Source organism: Silurus aristotelis, assembly GCF_946808225.1.
Source record: "Silurus aristotelis genome assembly, chromosome: 20".
NCBI lineage: Eukaryota > Metazoa > Chordata > Actinopteri > Siluriformes > Siluridae > Silurus > Silurus aristotelis.
Window position 1 is genome coordinate 12,822,814 of NC_139593.1, and position 15,100 is coordinate 12,837,913.

A 15,100-nucleotide genomic window follows, 5' to 3' on the forward strand; every position below is an offset into this window, starting at 1 on the left:
TGGGTCTCCAAGTTCAAGTAAAATGAAAATGTTATGCTACCAAATCAATAGATATCCAGCTTTGCAGTAACAGTTTGGTTAAGAACCAAAGTATTATGGTTTAGGTTTTGTGGATGGTTACCATTTAACACAATTTATTTAGGATTCACTTCAAATAGCGAAGGAACATCATGTTTTTTTTTCTGAAATATATTGGAGTAGGTCAAATATAACACATTAAAATGTAATCAACTAAAAATTTTCCTGAAGTGAAATTCTTTAAAAATATTCTGATAAAGAACAGGTACCTAAAAAATTTACTTACAGCATCTGTCAAAAGTTTGGAAACACCAAGAAATTTGTGCGACACATTCATGTTCATTTTGTTTATATGCAACAAACTATGTAATTTAATAGTATATGATTTACTTTGACCAAACAGATACCTAAAGATACATATGTAAAATAAAGAAACGTTATTTTTATTGACAAATTCTCCCTTAGCATAAATAACAGCTTTACACACTCTTGGCATTTGAACAGTTTGTTTCTCCAAACATTTAGTTGAGATACTTTGGCATGCCACTCATCTCTGACCTTGCGATCAAGTTCATCCCCAAGCAGTTCAATAAAATTAAGGTGCATTGACTGGGCAGGCCATTCCATAATAGATAACAATCCATCTAAGATAACGTTCACAGAGCTTGAACTTGCTTCAGGTCATTGTTTTGCTGTACGAGGAAGTTGATTTCAATTAGCCAATGAAATTTGCATGGTGCTGAAATATGGAATGGTAGCGATGTTGGTTTAGTATTACATTCACCTGAAAAAAGTCTCCAACAGTCCCTGCTACAAAACAACCCCAAACCATTACGCTCTTCTTTCCATGTTTGACTGTCTTCTCTCCTGTTCTCTGTTTTAGTTCTTCTGTTCGAGCCACGAATGTCAAATTTGGACTCATCTGTCCACAGTACTTTCTTCCACTCATTTACTGTCCAATTATTGCATGTTTCGCCTAGTTTGTTGCATATATATATATATATATATATATATATATATATATATATATATATATATATATATATATATATATATACAAAGGAATATGCATGTTTATCTTAAAAACAGATTTGAACTGCTCAGTAATCCGTTTGTGGTTGACGTGGAAAGCGCACGAACCAACCTCCAAATGGAGCTGATTGAACTCCAGTGTAGAGACACACTCAAGTCAAAGTACGACTCTGTGGGTGCTGCACAGTTTCCATGTTTCCCCCCCGACACACTGCACAACTCTCTCTATGTTCAGCAGCACATATCTGTGTGAGCAACTGTTCTCTTTAATGAAGATGAACAAAACACCACTCAGGAGTCTTACTGATGAACACCTTCACTCTATCCTGAGGATTTCCTCAGCTCAGAGCCTAAACCCAGACATGATGCACTTGTATCTAAGAAGAGTAATCAGAGTAAAACAGAGTGTAGCAAACTGAGCTTTAATGAATGTTGTCTTTATGCGCTTTTTCTACTCTAAGGCATGGACTGTTAATAGTTTGAAGATTGCTTTTTTTTTTTTAATTGAAGGAAATTATTATTATTTTGGCTTGTTTTGTTGTTGGCCTGTGAAAAAAGTTTTACATTAAAAAGGAATTTGAAAGGCTATAGATTGAAAGAGAGAGAGAGAGAGAGAGAGAGAGAGAGAGAGAGAGAGAGAGAGAGAGAGAGAGAGAGAGAGAGAGAGAGAGAGAGACATAATAAGAAACGAATGTGTGTTTTATTTCAAATATAATTTCTCATGTGTTTATAATATTCAACTTTGGTTGTTCCAGATTTAATGTTTATGCAAAACAAAAGTTTGTTTGCATATGAAAAGGTTCAACATTACACATCTGGGAGACGGAAAACATGCACAATTGCAGACAATTTTTCAATAAATATTGAGTTTGGCCCAGCGACTTCGTCCCACTTTGACACCTCTGTCATATACAGTGGCAAAGTGTTAATTAATTACTGTAAAATTAGTCAAAATAATAATTTCATCACATATCAAGCATCCCATGGACATGAAAGTGCAGGATTGATGGGATTACTAAAACCAACGGAGCACTACACAATCAGCAGACAGAAATAATCTAGACGAGACTAAATTAAGCAGCATGAATCAGTCAAAGCACTAATCAAGACAGGCAGATAAGAGAGATCTTGTCACAGACACAATGCTGAAGTGTTTATTTAAAGCAAGTAGTGAGATTGGGACACCAAGCTAACGCATGCATGTGTGTGTGTGTGTGTGTGTGTGTGTGTGTGTGTGTGTGTGTGTGTGTGTGTGTGTGTTTCTGCTGGAATGCAAATTGAAATGTTTCATGCTAAGACACAAAGCCAAATCTTACCCTTTTTTTTCTTTAAACGGATTACAGTTTTTACACAATCTGACACTTAGTGTTGAACAACAGCAGCCTCAACTGTGACTAAGCAACTATGTGTAACAATGGAGCTCCTACAAAGCCGGTAACACAAAGCATTATTACACTGAAGGAAGGAGAAACTAATGCCTTACTGTATACTGGAAGAAATGTAGCAATTAATTATTACTGATAGTCATAGATTACTAAAGAATCACAAGTGTGTATTAATGTATATATATATTTTATTTTATTTTTTTCTCACACACAGAATCACTATATAAATATTATAATAAACAGCATAAAAGAAATATTGTTATTTAACATAGTGAAATTATTGAAATGTTAATAAATTTTTTCATTTTTTATTTGTTTTACATTCATTAAAGTAGTCTTTAGTATCAGTGCTTTTTTCCCCCAACACTTTTGTGATTTGATCCATTAATGTTCTACAAAGCATCCACTTTCAGATCAACCCCATCCCCCGTGGCAGCTTTTGTTATTTCACTCTGAATGAGACGTTTATGTTGCACACAATAAGGCAGTGCCTCGCATGGAGCATTCACACGTTTACCTCAGAGCACAGGCTATATACATTTCCTATTCACAGGAAAGGAATCTGTGGAGGCCATTACATCCTGTTAATGTTTAATTATATTTACTGCCTGGGGTTATGAACTATACACAAACACACTTATAAAATAAAAAGGTCGTGAGTTCAACGAATCAGTTTTGGCTGTAACTTATAGCAAATGTGAAGGCAACCCTGCTATTTCTATAAAAATATATATATACATTTCTCTTTGAGGTAAATAAGTTAAGGATCTATCTATCTTTCTTCTGGTCTTTGAAATCTCTTCGAATTTTTGACTGAACTGTGTGTACATTCCTTGCAAATGTAAAATCTCCTGTGTTTACATTTTAGGATAGTAGGATATTCGGCTCTCACGCTCCCAACCCACATTTGAGTCCTGGCCTTGACACATTTGCTCCATTATACTGCATCATTCCACTGTAATACTCTGTAAAAGTACTACGGTTATTACACTGTTATTGTACTACAGTTATTACGCCAAAAAGTGTATGATTTACTAATCATACTGATAATTGTGCATTTGACATTCTTGAGTAATAACAAAAACCTGGTAATGCCATCGGACGCACCCTACCATAAATGCTAATATATAATCCACACCATTTACAGCACCACCCACATTTACAGCATTATAAGGAAGCATCAGATTTTGGAAGTCTATTTCCTGAACCGCTGAGCCTGATAGAAATAGGCAACCTTCCATAGATTCAACACACCCATCTGTCACAATGAAACGAAAGGGAGCTGGCAGGGGATAGGCAGGTCGGTAATATAACAACCAAGTAATTACGGCTGGCCTTTTCTGACAATAGTCTACACACAATAACACACCTCATTGTGACCTCTGCCTACTCCTGGTTTTCCTTGACGACAGAGAGACTGAACATTTGCACAATTTTAGTCGTATTGTAAAAACGCGACCTGATGATATCACTGCTAAATATAAATAATAGCCCACCCACTACCTGATCTGCTAAAATAAAAGATAAACGTTCAAAGCATTCAAGCCTGGATGCAGTCTTATCTATTGTCAAACGTCTCTTCCACAGGAAGGAAACCAATTGGGAACACAGTGCTTTAACACGACTTGCTGTCTCTCTAAATCCAGTTTGCTTTGTGTCATACATTCACTGACCTCAACATTTGAATTTAATGAAGTATATACATTATAGATAATACAGCTGATTAACAGGGAGCAAATCAAAATACACATTTCCAGCCATCTGTGGTTCTTCCTAAAACTGTTACTACAAGGATATCATTAAATTTTCCTGAACTAGGAAACCCAAACCCAGCATGACAATTCCCATGTGAACAATACAAGCTCAATGAAGATATGGTTTACATGGAGTGGAGGGGAAGATCTTTACTTTGCCCTGCTATAGAGATCTGAATTGGAAACTCACCTCAAACACACAAATCTCCATAAACACACCCCAAAATCTAGTGGAACATCTTTACAGAAGAGTGAAAGTTATTATAACAACAAATTGTAGTCAACATGTGGTAAATGATGCTCAAAAAGCACATATAAAATGCATGTCCTTGAAAATTCAGGTTAATAAAATCGAACCAGTTCTTAGCCTCGCCTTCCTACTAATCACCTACACCTGTCTCCAATCCACACTGCCCTTTATAAGGCCCCCTTTTCCACTCGCTCACCGGCCGATCTACAGTTTGCACTTGAGATCATTCCTGGACTTCCTTAGCTATGGATTCTACCCGGTTTCCGGTTTGTGCTTCTGCTGAAGCTCCTGCCTCGTGTACTAAGGCAAATAAAGCTTATTGAATTTATTCTGGTTTCCGACTCTTGATCTGAGCGTGACACGTCAACTTATAAAGTTATAAACTTAATACATTTAAATTAATGTATAAAAATTTGTAGTTTTTGCAGTAAAGGCTGTTTATAAGTATGAGGCTTTAAGTGGCTTGGCTTTAATATTCTGAATAGAACCAAATTAGTATTAAAAATATAAAAAATCAATAAAACGATTGAAATACTACATATGTGCTCACCCAGAGTTTGTTCTCATAATAGAAGGCATCCAAAAGCTTGACAATGTTGTCATGGTTGCAAGATGCCAGTATGTCAATCTCCACCATGTAATCCTCCAGCTCTTCTTCCGTCTTAGTGTCAATCACCTTTGCTGCAGCCAAAATGCCTGACTGTTTGTTCTGAGCCTGAGAGAGAAAATTAAAATAAAATTTAAAATCAATTTTTTTGGAGGTTTGTACAAAAAGAGTAAAACACACACTTGCACACACCAGGCAACCAGGCATAACAGTTTGTTTGCAAGTTTACAACACCGAAACTGTTGGCACACAACATGGCAAAACAGATAGGAAGTCATCTACAATTTGGACGTCACGTTCAAACCTTTAATATCTACGATGGCTGTTTAATCAGGGCAATAAAATGCAAAAAAAGAAAAACATAATGGTTTCTATTGTTTTTAAGTTGTTTAATTAAAACTAAAAAACACACAGGAATCAGGTGAAGGTCATTTTAGTAGAAATATTTTCTTTACTAAACAAAATTCTAGTTTTTAAACAACTGATTAACATTCAACTTATAAATATAACAGTGTTTGTTTCCTCGGTGACAGCACTACCGTAAATAATTGTGCTACTTTCTGACTTCTGTCATTACTTCTGACACAATATTAAGGCTAAAAATATTGGACTACAGCGACTACAGAAACTTTCCACATGCTGAAAATGAAAGGGTCACACCATTACATGACTGTGAGCCCAATTAACTTTGCATAAAGTGGAGAATGTAGGCTTATTGCAAGAGACTGGTAGACGCAATCATATGTAATAAAATGTACAGGAAATAGCAGTGTAGGGGGACTTGGTTGACTTACACTGACACTGAACACAGTATTCAGAGAATTCGAGTGAAATGCTTCTGGCAGAATGTCGATGCTTGAAAAAAGAAATATGACTTTGAATTTTTACCCTGATTAGTGCATTATCCCATTTGTGTTCGGCTAAATTATCTTCAGATGCTATACAGCAGCATTTCTGTTCAGCACTTTCATGAGCTGGATGCAATACAAGCACAAAAAACAAATTAAAAACTACTTGAACAACTTGCTAGCTAGAGTTAATTCAATTGTGATTGGTGTATATAATGCCAGGGACTTTGCCGTTTTATTTTACCCCGGTGACGGTAAGAACGCTTACAGCAGAATAACAGCTGAAGCAGAACAACTGGACAATTGAAACTACACTGAACTGTTCACCAGGAACTTCTTTCTATCCTTCTCTTATAAGCAAACCCATCCTCTTCCGGTAGTGCGGAAATCCTGTAGTATTTCCTCACAACAGGAAATAATTTCCCAGTGGTGGACGATATACACTTTCGTCCTTTGGTAAAAGACAGAAGAGATACAATAGTGCTTCATTTAAACTTTGACTTGAGTAAAAGTATAAAAGTATTTGCCTTCAAATGTACTTAATAATCCAAGTCCTGTGATTTATAATGGCTATAATGTTGATATAATAATTCTTATCACAAGACTCTTTGCTTAATCCTCAGCATCTCAGTTTATGTGAAAAGACACTGTTACTCTTAGCACACCATTTGAAACACTGTTAGTTAAACACGATTAATATCTAATAAATTATCATGAGCCCAAAACCTTCTTTTCAACGACTTCAAAAAAATCGCACAAATAAGGCCATGGGCTTTGTGGCAAGTTACGGTCAGGAGATTCTTCCATCATTCATTCATTCCTTCCAAAATGTTCTGCTTGATGTGGAACTGACGCTGAACTGTATGTTCCTGCTAAGTAGATACCAGCTAAGTTTCAACCCAGATGAGGATGGGTTCCCTCTTGAGTCTGGTTCCTCTCAAGGTTTCTTACTTATGCCATCTCGGGGAGTTTTTCCTTGCCACAGTTGCTCATCAGGGACAAACATACTTACAAAGAACATATTTACTTTTAATCACCATATTATCTGTGTAAAGCTGCTTTGAGACAATGTTCATTGTTAAAAGCGCAATACAAATAAAAATTAATTGAATTGAATTGAACCAGCAATGGCAGGTTTAGCTTAAATGACACCGTGGGTGAACCACGTCATGACCCACTGTCTCCCCCATTGACTAGTTTTATCTTTATATTTAGAACATATTCTCAGAGCAGTCCACAAATTTGGAGACATTTCTGAGATCTCTCTTTCATATATAAATATCACCGTAAATGCATTTATTGTACAGTTAAATACACGTCATTGTGCACAATTTATTAAACTCTCAAAACCAAGAACCTTGGCTATTTGGCATAAGATACATACAACATTTATATCCTTATGAGTAATGTCTATACTGTCTCACATTATCTGTATTGTCTTGTCTTGTATAGTCTGTTTTTGTCTTGTCTTGTCTGTTTTGTCATGTATAGGTTTTATTTATATCTCTACTTTTGAGAGTCACTAACAGCTGGAACCAAATTCCTTGTGTGTCAACACACTTGGCCAATAAACCTGATTCTGATTCTGATTTTGATTATTAAAAATGTCTTGAAATGCATTGGAGATTCCTCTTAGTGAATTTAGATCAGGACCTAATCGGTACAATCACAGAAAACTTTATGACATCACCTCAATTAAAATGCACCAAATCAATAAATGCTGTTTAACTACAATCCAACTAGACTAGTCAGGTTGTAATTGTTTTGTTGCTACACACATTATGATTAACTACAGACTATAAATTTAAGGTTATGCAGCTGAAAGAAATATTGTTGCTCTGTGCGGAAAAGCATAGCAGCAACACTGCATAACCTAACTGACATATAGTTATTAACTTATTTCATTAAATGCGTTAGCTTATACTATCCTCAAAACAGGATGAGTTATAGAGCTGTGTACACACCTTTATCTTTTGTACGTTTCCCCCTACTTCTTTACTCTTTCTTTTTTAATTGGGGTCCTTGAGGGTTTGGATCTTTTTTGTCATTCATAATTGTAATTTGGGTTCAGATCTCTTTACTGACGTGACCTCACCCAACCCCGCCTCTCCTTTCTGAGTGTATGAGTGAGAAAACTTCTCCAGGCGGTGGATCCAAACAGAGACCCGACCAGATTCATTGACCGTGACATAACATAATAATTGACGAGAATAAGCAAAAGAGCGGTAAAAACAAATAAATAAATACATACATGCATAAATATATATGAATTACAATAGATTTTTTTTGGGACGCCCCGTGCCGGCCACCCACGTCAAGATGCTGATCTGGGCGACTAAATCCGCCACTGCCAAGCGGCAATCAAAACCGGTTTAAACCATAACGAGCGCTCAACCCTAATTGGTGGCGTGCTGTGTGATTGACCAGTTACATTTTATCCAATCATAATTAAAAAGGAATGACTGCAAAATGTGATGTGAAAAAGTAGAATGTTTGATTTCGAAATGTAGTGAAGTAAAAGTGAAATTCTCTCCAAACAGAAATACTTGAGCAAAGTACAGATATGTGACAAAACTACATAATACAGTAACTAATTAAATTTACTTCGTTACTGTCCACCACTGGATCTTTAAGCAGAGACATAATAAGGTCTGCGACCTGCGATGTTGTATGGATTAGAGACAGTGGCATTGAGTAAAAGACAGGAGGTGGAGCTGGAGGTAGCAGAGCTGAAGATGTTGAGGTTTTCGTTGGGAGTGATGAGGATGGACAGGATTAGAAATGAGTTTATTAGAGGGACAGCACATGTAGGATGTTTTGGTGACAAGGTGAGGGAGGCGAGATTGAGATGGTTTGGACATGTGCAGAGAAGGGACATGAATTATATTGGTAGAAAAATGCTGAAGATGGAGCCACCAGGTAGGAGGAAAAGAGGAAGGCCAAGGAGGAGGTTCATGGATGTGGTGAGGGAAGACATGCAGGTAGTTTGTGTGAAAGAGGCAGATGAAGAGGACAGGATGGTATGGAGACGGATGATCCGCTGTGGCGACCCCTAATGGGAGCAGCCGAAAGAAGAAGAAGAAGAAGAAGAAGATAATAAGGTCTGCCTCAAAAGACAATCTTAAAGAACCCCTTTTTGCAGTAGTGTTGTCTATCTTGATCTAGTACACACCATTACCCTTAAGAGTGTAATAAACACGGTATACACTGTATTCTTTTTACGGATCAAGAATGAATATGCTGTGTAGTTTTTGCTGACTTATAAACATCTGTATATTTCTAACAAAGTCATTTCTGGCTGGATAGAGATTTCTGTTTGTTTATTTTCAACCCAGCAGTTATACCAGGCTATCAAATGTACAGTATCTCACAAAAGTAAGTACACCCCTCACATTTAAACAGCCATTACAGTGTCTCTTTTCAAGGGACAATACTATAGAAATGAAACGTGGATATATTTTACAGTTGTCAAGGTGCAGTTTGTATGAAGAGTGCTATGAAATGTGGTGCTTTGGGTACAATTCTCTTATACTGACCACTGGATGTTCAACATGGAGCCTCATGGCAAAGACTCTCTGAAGATTTGAGAATTAGAATTGCTGCTCTCCAAAAAGATGCCTCGGCTATAAGAAGATCTGTAACACCATGAAATTGATTTACAGTACAGTGGCCAGGGTCTTTCCAACACGGGTTCCACTCAGAACTCATTATAGATGTCATTATGTCGTTATCTTATCTTGAGTATGTACTTGATTTGTTTTTACATGGTAAAGTGAATTATAGACCATTTGACCTTATAGACCAATAATAAAAGATGGAGAATTTAATGCACTATTGTGGTGAATAAATAAATAAACATTAGTGCATGAATAGATATAAATTTATATGCATTTATAGTGCATAAATAGATCAACAGTTTCGCATCTCTTAGTGGAGTATAGGGAGAAAAATATCCACACTGGTGAGAAGGTGAACACCTGGGCATATGCTTTGCTGTAGCGCATGCGCACTCTGCAGTTATTGATTATCAGAAAAGTCAACCACGTGATATTCTCTCTCTCTCTCTCTCTCTCTCTCTCTCTCTCTATTCTACATGTCATAATGTGTATTAACAATATAGTAACAATGTTACCTTATACACCTTCCCAAAAGCTCCGTCTCCTAAATCTCCGATTATGTCCCAGCTGTCCTCCGGGTTCAGGTCCCTGTGGACATGTTCATACTGCTTCTTCCTTCTCTCAGGTCCAAGTTTGAAGATTTTCCGAAAATTAAAAAAAGACGACATGGTTGATCCGAACTGTTAAGTAGAACAGATGAGATTCGGTCTGAGATCCCACAACTCCTTACTGCATTATTGTCCAGTTATTGTTACCCACACTTATGGGCATTAGGGCTTACATGTTGTGGATATGGAGTAGATGACTGGGAGAAGAAGTGTATGAACAGCGTCTCTGTGATTTCAAGCACGAAACCTTGTGCCGTTACATATCACACGTATCATACAACTCCCGGATCATCTCCCTTTCACTGGAATAATGTCTATAAGCAAAAGAAAGCAACCTTTATGAAGTTCTCAGCAGATCCTTCTCCGATTACACTCCTCTTCCTAGGTGATCCATGGCCACGTTAGAAAAACTTTGATGGATATTCATGAATTCCCGGGGATGTAGAGTTTATTCCGCGCACACTAATTCCGCTCCAGAGTCGCGCTAATAATATAGCGGATTTCCCAGTGCGCGTTCACGGTCCGCACATCGTGCCCGCGCTCGCTCGCGTTCTGCACGTCGTGGCCTCCTGCTGCTTCTGTGGATATTCCTGGGTCTCATCTCAAATTGCTTCCTGTTGAGGGAAACAGCGCCGCACATAGGGTGCATGAGCCATTGCTTCGTATCCTATGTAGTGGACTTTATACTCAATTTTAGGCATTTTGATTTTACACGATATAGCTGGTCCAGGGCTCCATCTTTAGGGGTCCCTTGATCATAAACATAATGAAAAAAATTCATTAAATCACATTTTTGTGTTATTCTGAGATTTATTTGATTAGTATTGTGTTTAAGTCTGTTTTGCTGCTTGTTATACGCTTGGAAATTAATGTTTTTAACCAGGCATTAAACATATAAGCATTAATATAACAGTTAATAAAATGATACCACACACACACACACACACACACACACACACACACACACACACACACACACACACACACACACACACACACTGTCCTTAACAAGTTATATACCAAAGGTACAGAAAATACATCCCTTTTAATCTAATTAAATAACAGCTATATGTAGCCCCCACCTAACCCCCCAAAGAAGAGGGAGTCATTCTTGCGAGTCGACTCTTATATAAAGGAATCGATTCAAAAATTACACTGGTTCGAGAAAGGCTCGCACGTGACAGCACCGTGCAGAGACACCCAGTGAAAAAAAGGAAATTATTGCCATAAAAGATTGTATTTTCCGTTTTCTATGGCTCAATTAACTAACAAAGACAAAGATAAGGTAAGAATAAAGATCATAATCGTTATTACTCAAGTTTTAAATAACATTATACTGTAAATACGCATTTTTTTACTTTTTTATTATTAATAGTTAGTGAGGAAAAATATAAGGGAGATGTTTAGGGTGATGGGAGTGAAAGTTATAAAGTCTTCTGTATAATAATAATGATTTTAATCAGTATTTTTGACCTGTTTATTACTATTACAAGTAATAATTATAATTAAATGGTTCAGGATAGTCTGTATTATAATTCTCGTCGTCAAGGCAACGGGAATACAAGTTTGACAAATAAAGAGTCCTCTGATTGGTCCTGCTCTTTTAGACGTCATTTCCGGTGGTTTAATTCTAAAGCCGGATTGGTCAGGGGTTAATCAGAGTCGTTTCATTCACTCGGACTCGACATGTGTGAGCTCTTTAACTCTTTTATTAAAAAGACTGCGGTGTAAAAGGTAAAAACCCTTTTATTCACAACAGAAACAGAATGTCTGATGGACCTAAAGAACCAGCAGAACAACATGGAGGCAGATGTATTACGTATTTATTTAAACCATATTTAATTTTTTACATGACAGGACTTGTTTTAATTCATTCTTTAATAAATGTCAATCAATATCAATTATATTCAGTAGACTTAAATGACGTGATTTATTCAAACGTATGAATCAAACCGCGTCCTAACAACAGCAAAGTGATTTACCGTTGCCATAACAACCATTCTTGAGTTTACTTAAAAGGTGTTCCAGGAAAATATATATATATATAATAATATATATTATATGTTTTTTGGGAGTTAGTTAGTTTACCTTATTTACATACAAAAAAAGCTAGCTCATACTTGCGCACACATGACTATAAATACCTGTGAATTCATGAGCTCGCGAAATAGACACGACATGGCGAAAGGTGATGAAGAAGGATTAATAAAGCAGGGCTTGAGAGCAGAGAAATCCAGCAGGGGGCGCTAAAGGATTACAGACCATCGCAAGTTGAGCAACACACCCCTGCTGAGCAGGTGCTCTACGGTTTTGGAAACCACAAAGCTCATATGAAACATTTTTCACCCTGGCCTTTAAAGCAAACAAACCCTGATGTTCTACAGTCCCTTATACAATCAATATAACTAATGTTTGATCAGCTTTGAATCTCGAAACACGATTGGTTTGAAGACATTGATCAACTTTGTACAACAGCAGCTCAGACAGAAGTTTCAGCTTCATGGTTTATTTCAGTGCATTTGTACTAATATTTTATTACTGCTGTAGTCGCAGCGTATGCACAGTAGTTGAATAGTTGCCATATTAAATCTAAATTAAATGTTTCGCTTTTTCGTTTTTATAACAGGGGCAACTCTATGACTGTTAATATCTATCATGTACTGCAGCATATCGCTGTAATTTAAGTTTAATGCTTTAAATATGCTGTTATCGGGAAATATTCACATTTGCACACTTTGTTGTATCTTATTCTTTGAAGAATAGTTGAAAACTGCGGCCTATTATATTCTGGTTTTAAGCTTATGTTAAATATATAATTTCAAATTGACAGCATCCTGTTTTTCAGTGTACCACTGGCATTTGGACCTTTGATGTATATACCATATATCCCCCATAATTGCATGATTAATTGTTTTCAATTTCTCTTCATTTGAATAATTAACTACATAATTGTCAGAATTTTTAATTTAGAGTCGAATATTATTCGTTTTCTAACTTTGACTATGAAACAATTTTATTGATTTCTGTTGTTAGAATTTTAAACACCTACACTGAAAACAGCACCTTGTGAGACCACGGTTCATGTTCCACCTTGTCTCTTCACAGTGTGTTGCTGTAAATATAGACCAGAAGATCACATCACAGAACCAAACTGCCAGCATTTCTTCTCCTGTAAGCACATTTCCAATCACAGTCATCTTTATATGATCGGAGTGACATATTTAACATTTCGCCAATTTGTAACCTGTAACCTTGTAATTTCCTTCACACCTACACCTTGAAGAAGGTAAAAATCGAGTCTTTACAGCTGGATGAGGATGACCAAAAGAACCAGCTGAGCTCTGAGTTGGATCAGAAGGACGATCTCCAGACTCTGCTCAAGCAGCTGCACACAAAAGTGGAACATCTGTGTCTCACAGGTATGCACGTTCCCCTAGCATGTTAATTTGGCCATTGGTCTGGCTTGAAACTCCCTGGCTCAACGTTTTGCTTTTCTTACCAGTGCTGGTGTCTGTAGAGTTTTCTCTGTTCTCTGTGCATCTGTACACGTTTCCTCTTGGGTCTTTGACCTGTTTCCCACCTCTCAAAAATTAATGGATTGAGATAAATATTAGAATTTTTATTTATTTGTATGTGTTTGTGAATGGCAACATACAGGCATCCCTCCAAGTGTGCTTTCTCGCCACGTTCTCCTTCTTCCCAGAATATATCAATGTTTTTGTAAATAGTGCAGTTTATCCGTATACCTGTCCCTAGTATATGATGTGGAAAGCAAAAATAATGCACTGAGTATTCTCTTTTTAGAAAGTACACAAGTTGCAGACAACACAGTGACGCGTGGCCGTGATCGTTACAGTTTAGAGGAAGCTGAAAGAATGAAGAGCACACAGAAGTCCCGGAGGTCAACTAGCCCTCTTCGGCAGCCCCCCGTGAAGGTAACTTGACTTGAGACAGGAGTAGAACACCATGATGATTAATAAATGCAACAGGATCCAGCCTTGTTTCCTTCATATCTGCATCTGTGTGTGTTACAAGGGAGGTACCTATGACTCAGAGATGATGAGAGCACTGAGAGAGAGGGACGAGATGCGAAGCATGCTGGATAAGTACGAGCGCCACCTTTCAGAGATCCAAGCCAACGTTCGGGTGCTTACAGCCGAGCGAGACAAAATTAAAAATCATTATCAGCAGGTATCACATACGGCATCACACTCAGATCTACTAAAATCCAATATGTATTCGTTTAGTTTTATTGTAGACATGATTAGTCAGTCTTTTTCTCTCAAACATGTTGTGATGCATCCTCAGCCTCTTGCTTAGAATGATTTAATTAGTGATTAAATTATATTCAAATAAGGCAATAGTCTCCCGCATAAATTCTTTAATTCATCATCAATAACTGCTTCATCCAGATTATTGAAGTATTATGAATACTTGATTATGAATAAATGGATTTTTTTTTTCACAAAGTAAAAACTAAAATGACCAGACACTGACCAGACATACTGCTGCTTGCAGGCTCAGTTAGAGATAGCGTGCCTTCGCCGTGAGGTGTTGAAATCAAAGATTTCTCAGGGAAACAAATACAGCGCGACAGCTCAGAGTATCCTGAAACGTCTGGAGTCCGATAGAGAGGAGGCGACGTCCGATCTTCATCGCATGAGCACAGAGAGAGACAGCCTGAGAGAGAGACTCAAGGTAGGACATTCAGTGAAAAAGAGCTGAAAAATGGGATTCACTGTAGGACACCGCGAGATTGACTTCTAGAGAGAAATATATATTTTTTTAAAGCTTGTAGTCTTGTAGATTTTTTTATTTTTTGTCATTTTTAATTGCTTTGATTTAAGAGCAATAAAAGACTTTGGGACATGCTGTTATAGATAAATAATCACTAACTGGTTATTGTGATGTGACCTGATGCAAAGCAGAGTTGAACGTTTTTTATTCCTCTTATCTTATTACACTTATTAATATATGACAC

The 15,100-nt window shown here is 37.1% G+C and overlaps 2 protein-coding genes across 3 annotated transcripts in view; one reads left to right on the forward strand and one right to left on the reverse strand.

Moving 5' to 3' along the window:
• slkb (STE20-like kinase b) overlaps positions 1 to 10,722 on the reverse strand; it is a 32,030-nt gene extending 21,308 nt beyond the window's left edge. Inside the window, exons 1-2 of the mRNA XM_083522164.1 lie at positions 10,027 to 10,722; positions 4,990 to 5,154 (exon numbers count right to left, since the gene is read on the reverse strand). Coding sequence (XP_083378290.1) covers positions 4,990 to 5,154; positions 10,027 to 10,179 — 318 coding nt within the window. The 5' untranslated portion in view covers positions 10,180 to 10,722. The remainder of the gene's footprint in view (positions 1 to 4,989; positions 5,155 to 10,026) is intronic.
• Positions 10,723 to 11,281: 559 nt separating this feature from the next.
• Positions 11,282 to 15,100, forward strand: part of tsga10 (testis specific, 10) — a 19,938-nt gene continuing 16,119 nt past the window's right edge. The window contains exons 1-6 of one of the 2 annotated variants that reach the window (XM_083523180.1): positions 11,282 to 11,404; positions 13,225 to 13,290; positions 13,403 to 13,538; positions 13,924 to 14,054; positions 14,155 to 14,310; positions 14,638 to 14,817. In XM_083523180.1, coding sequence (XP_083379306.1) covers positions 11,372 to 11,404; positions 13,225 to 13,290; positions 13,403 to 13,538; positions 13,924 to 14,054; positions 14,155 to 14,310; positions 14,638 to 14,817 — 702 coding nt within the window. In that variant the 5' untranslated portion in view covers positions 11,282 to 11,371. Of the gene's footprint in view, positions 11,405 to 11,775; positions 11,854 to 13,224; positions 13,291 to 13,402; positions 13,539 to 13,923; positions 14,055 to 14,154; positions 14,311 to 14,637; positions 14,818 to 15,100 lie in introns of those variants that run through there. The other variant, XM_083523181.1, reaches the window with a different exon arrangement.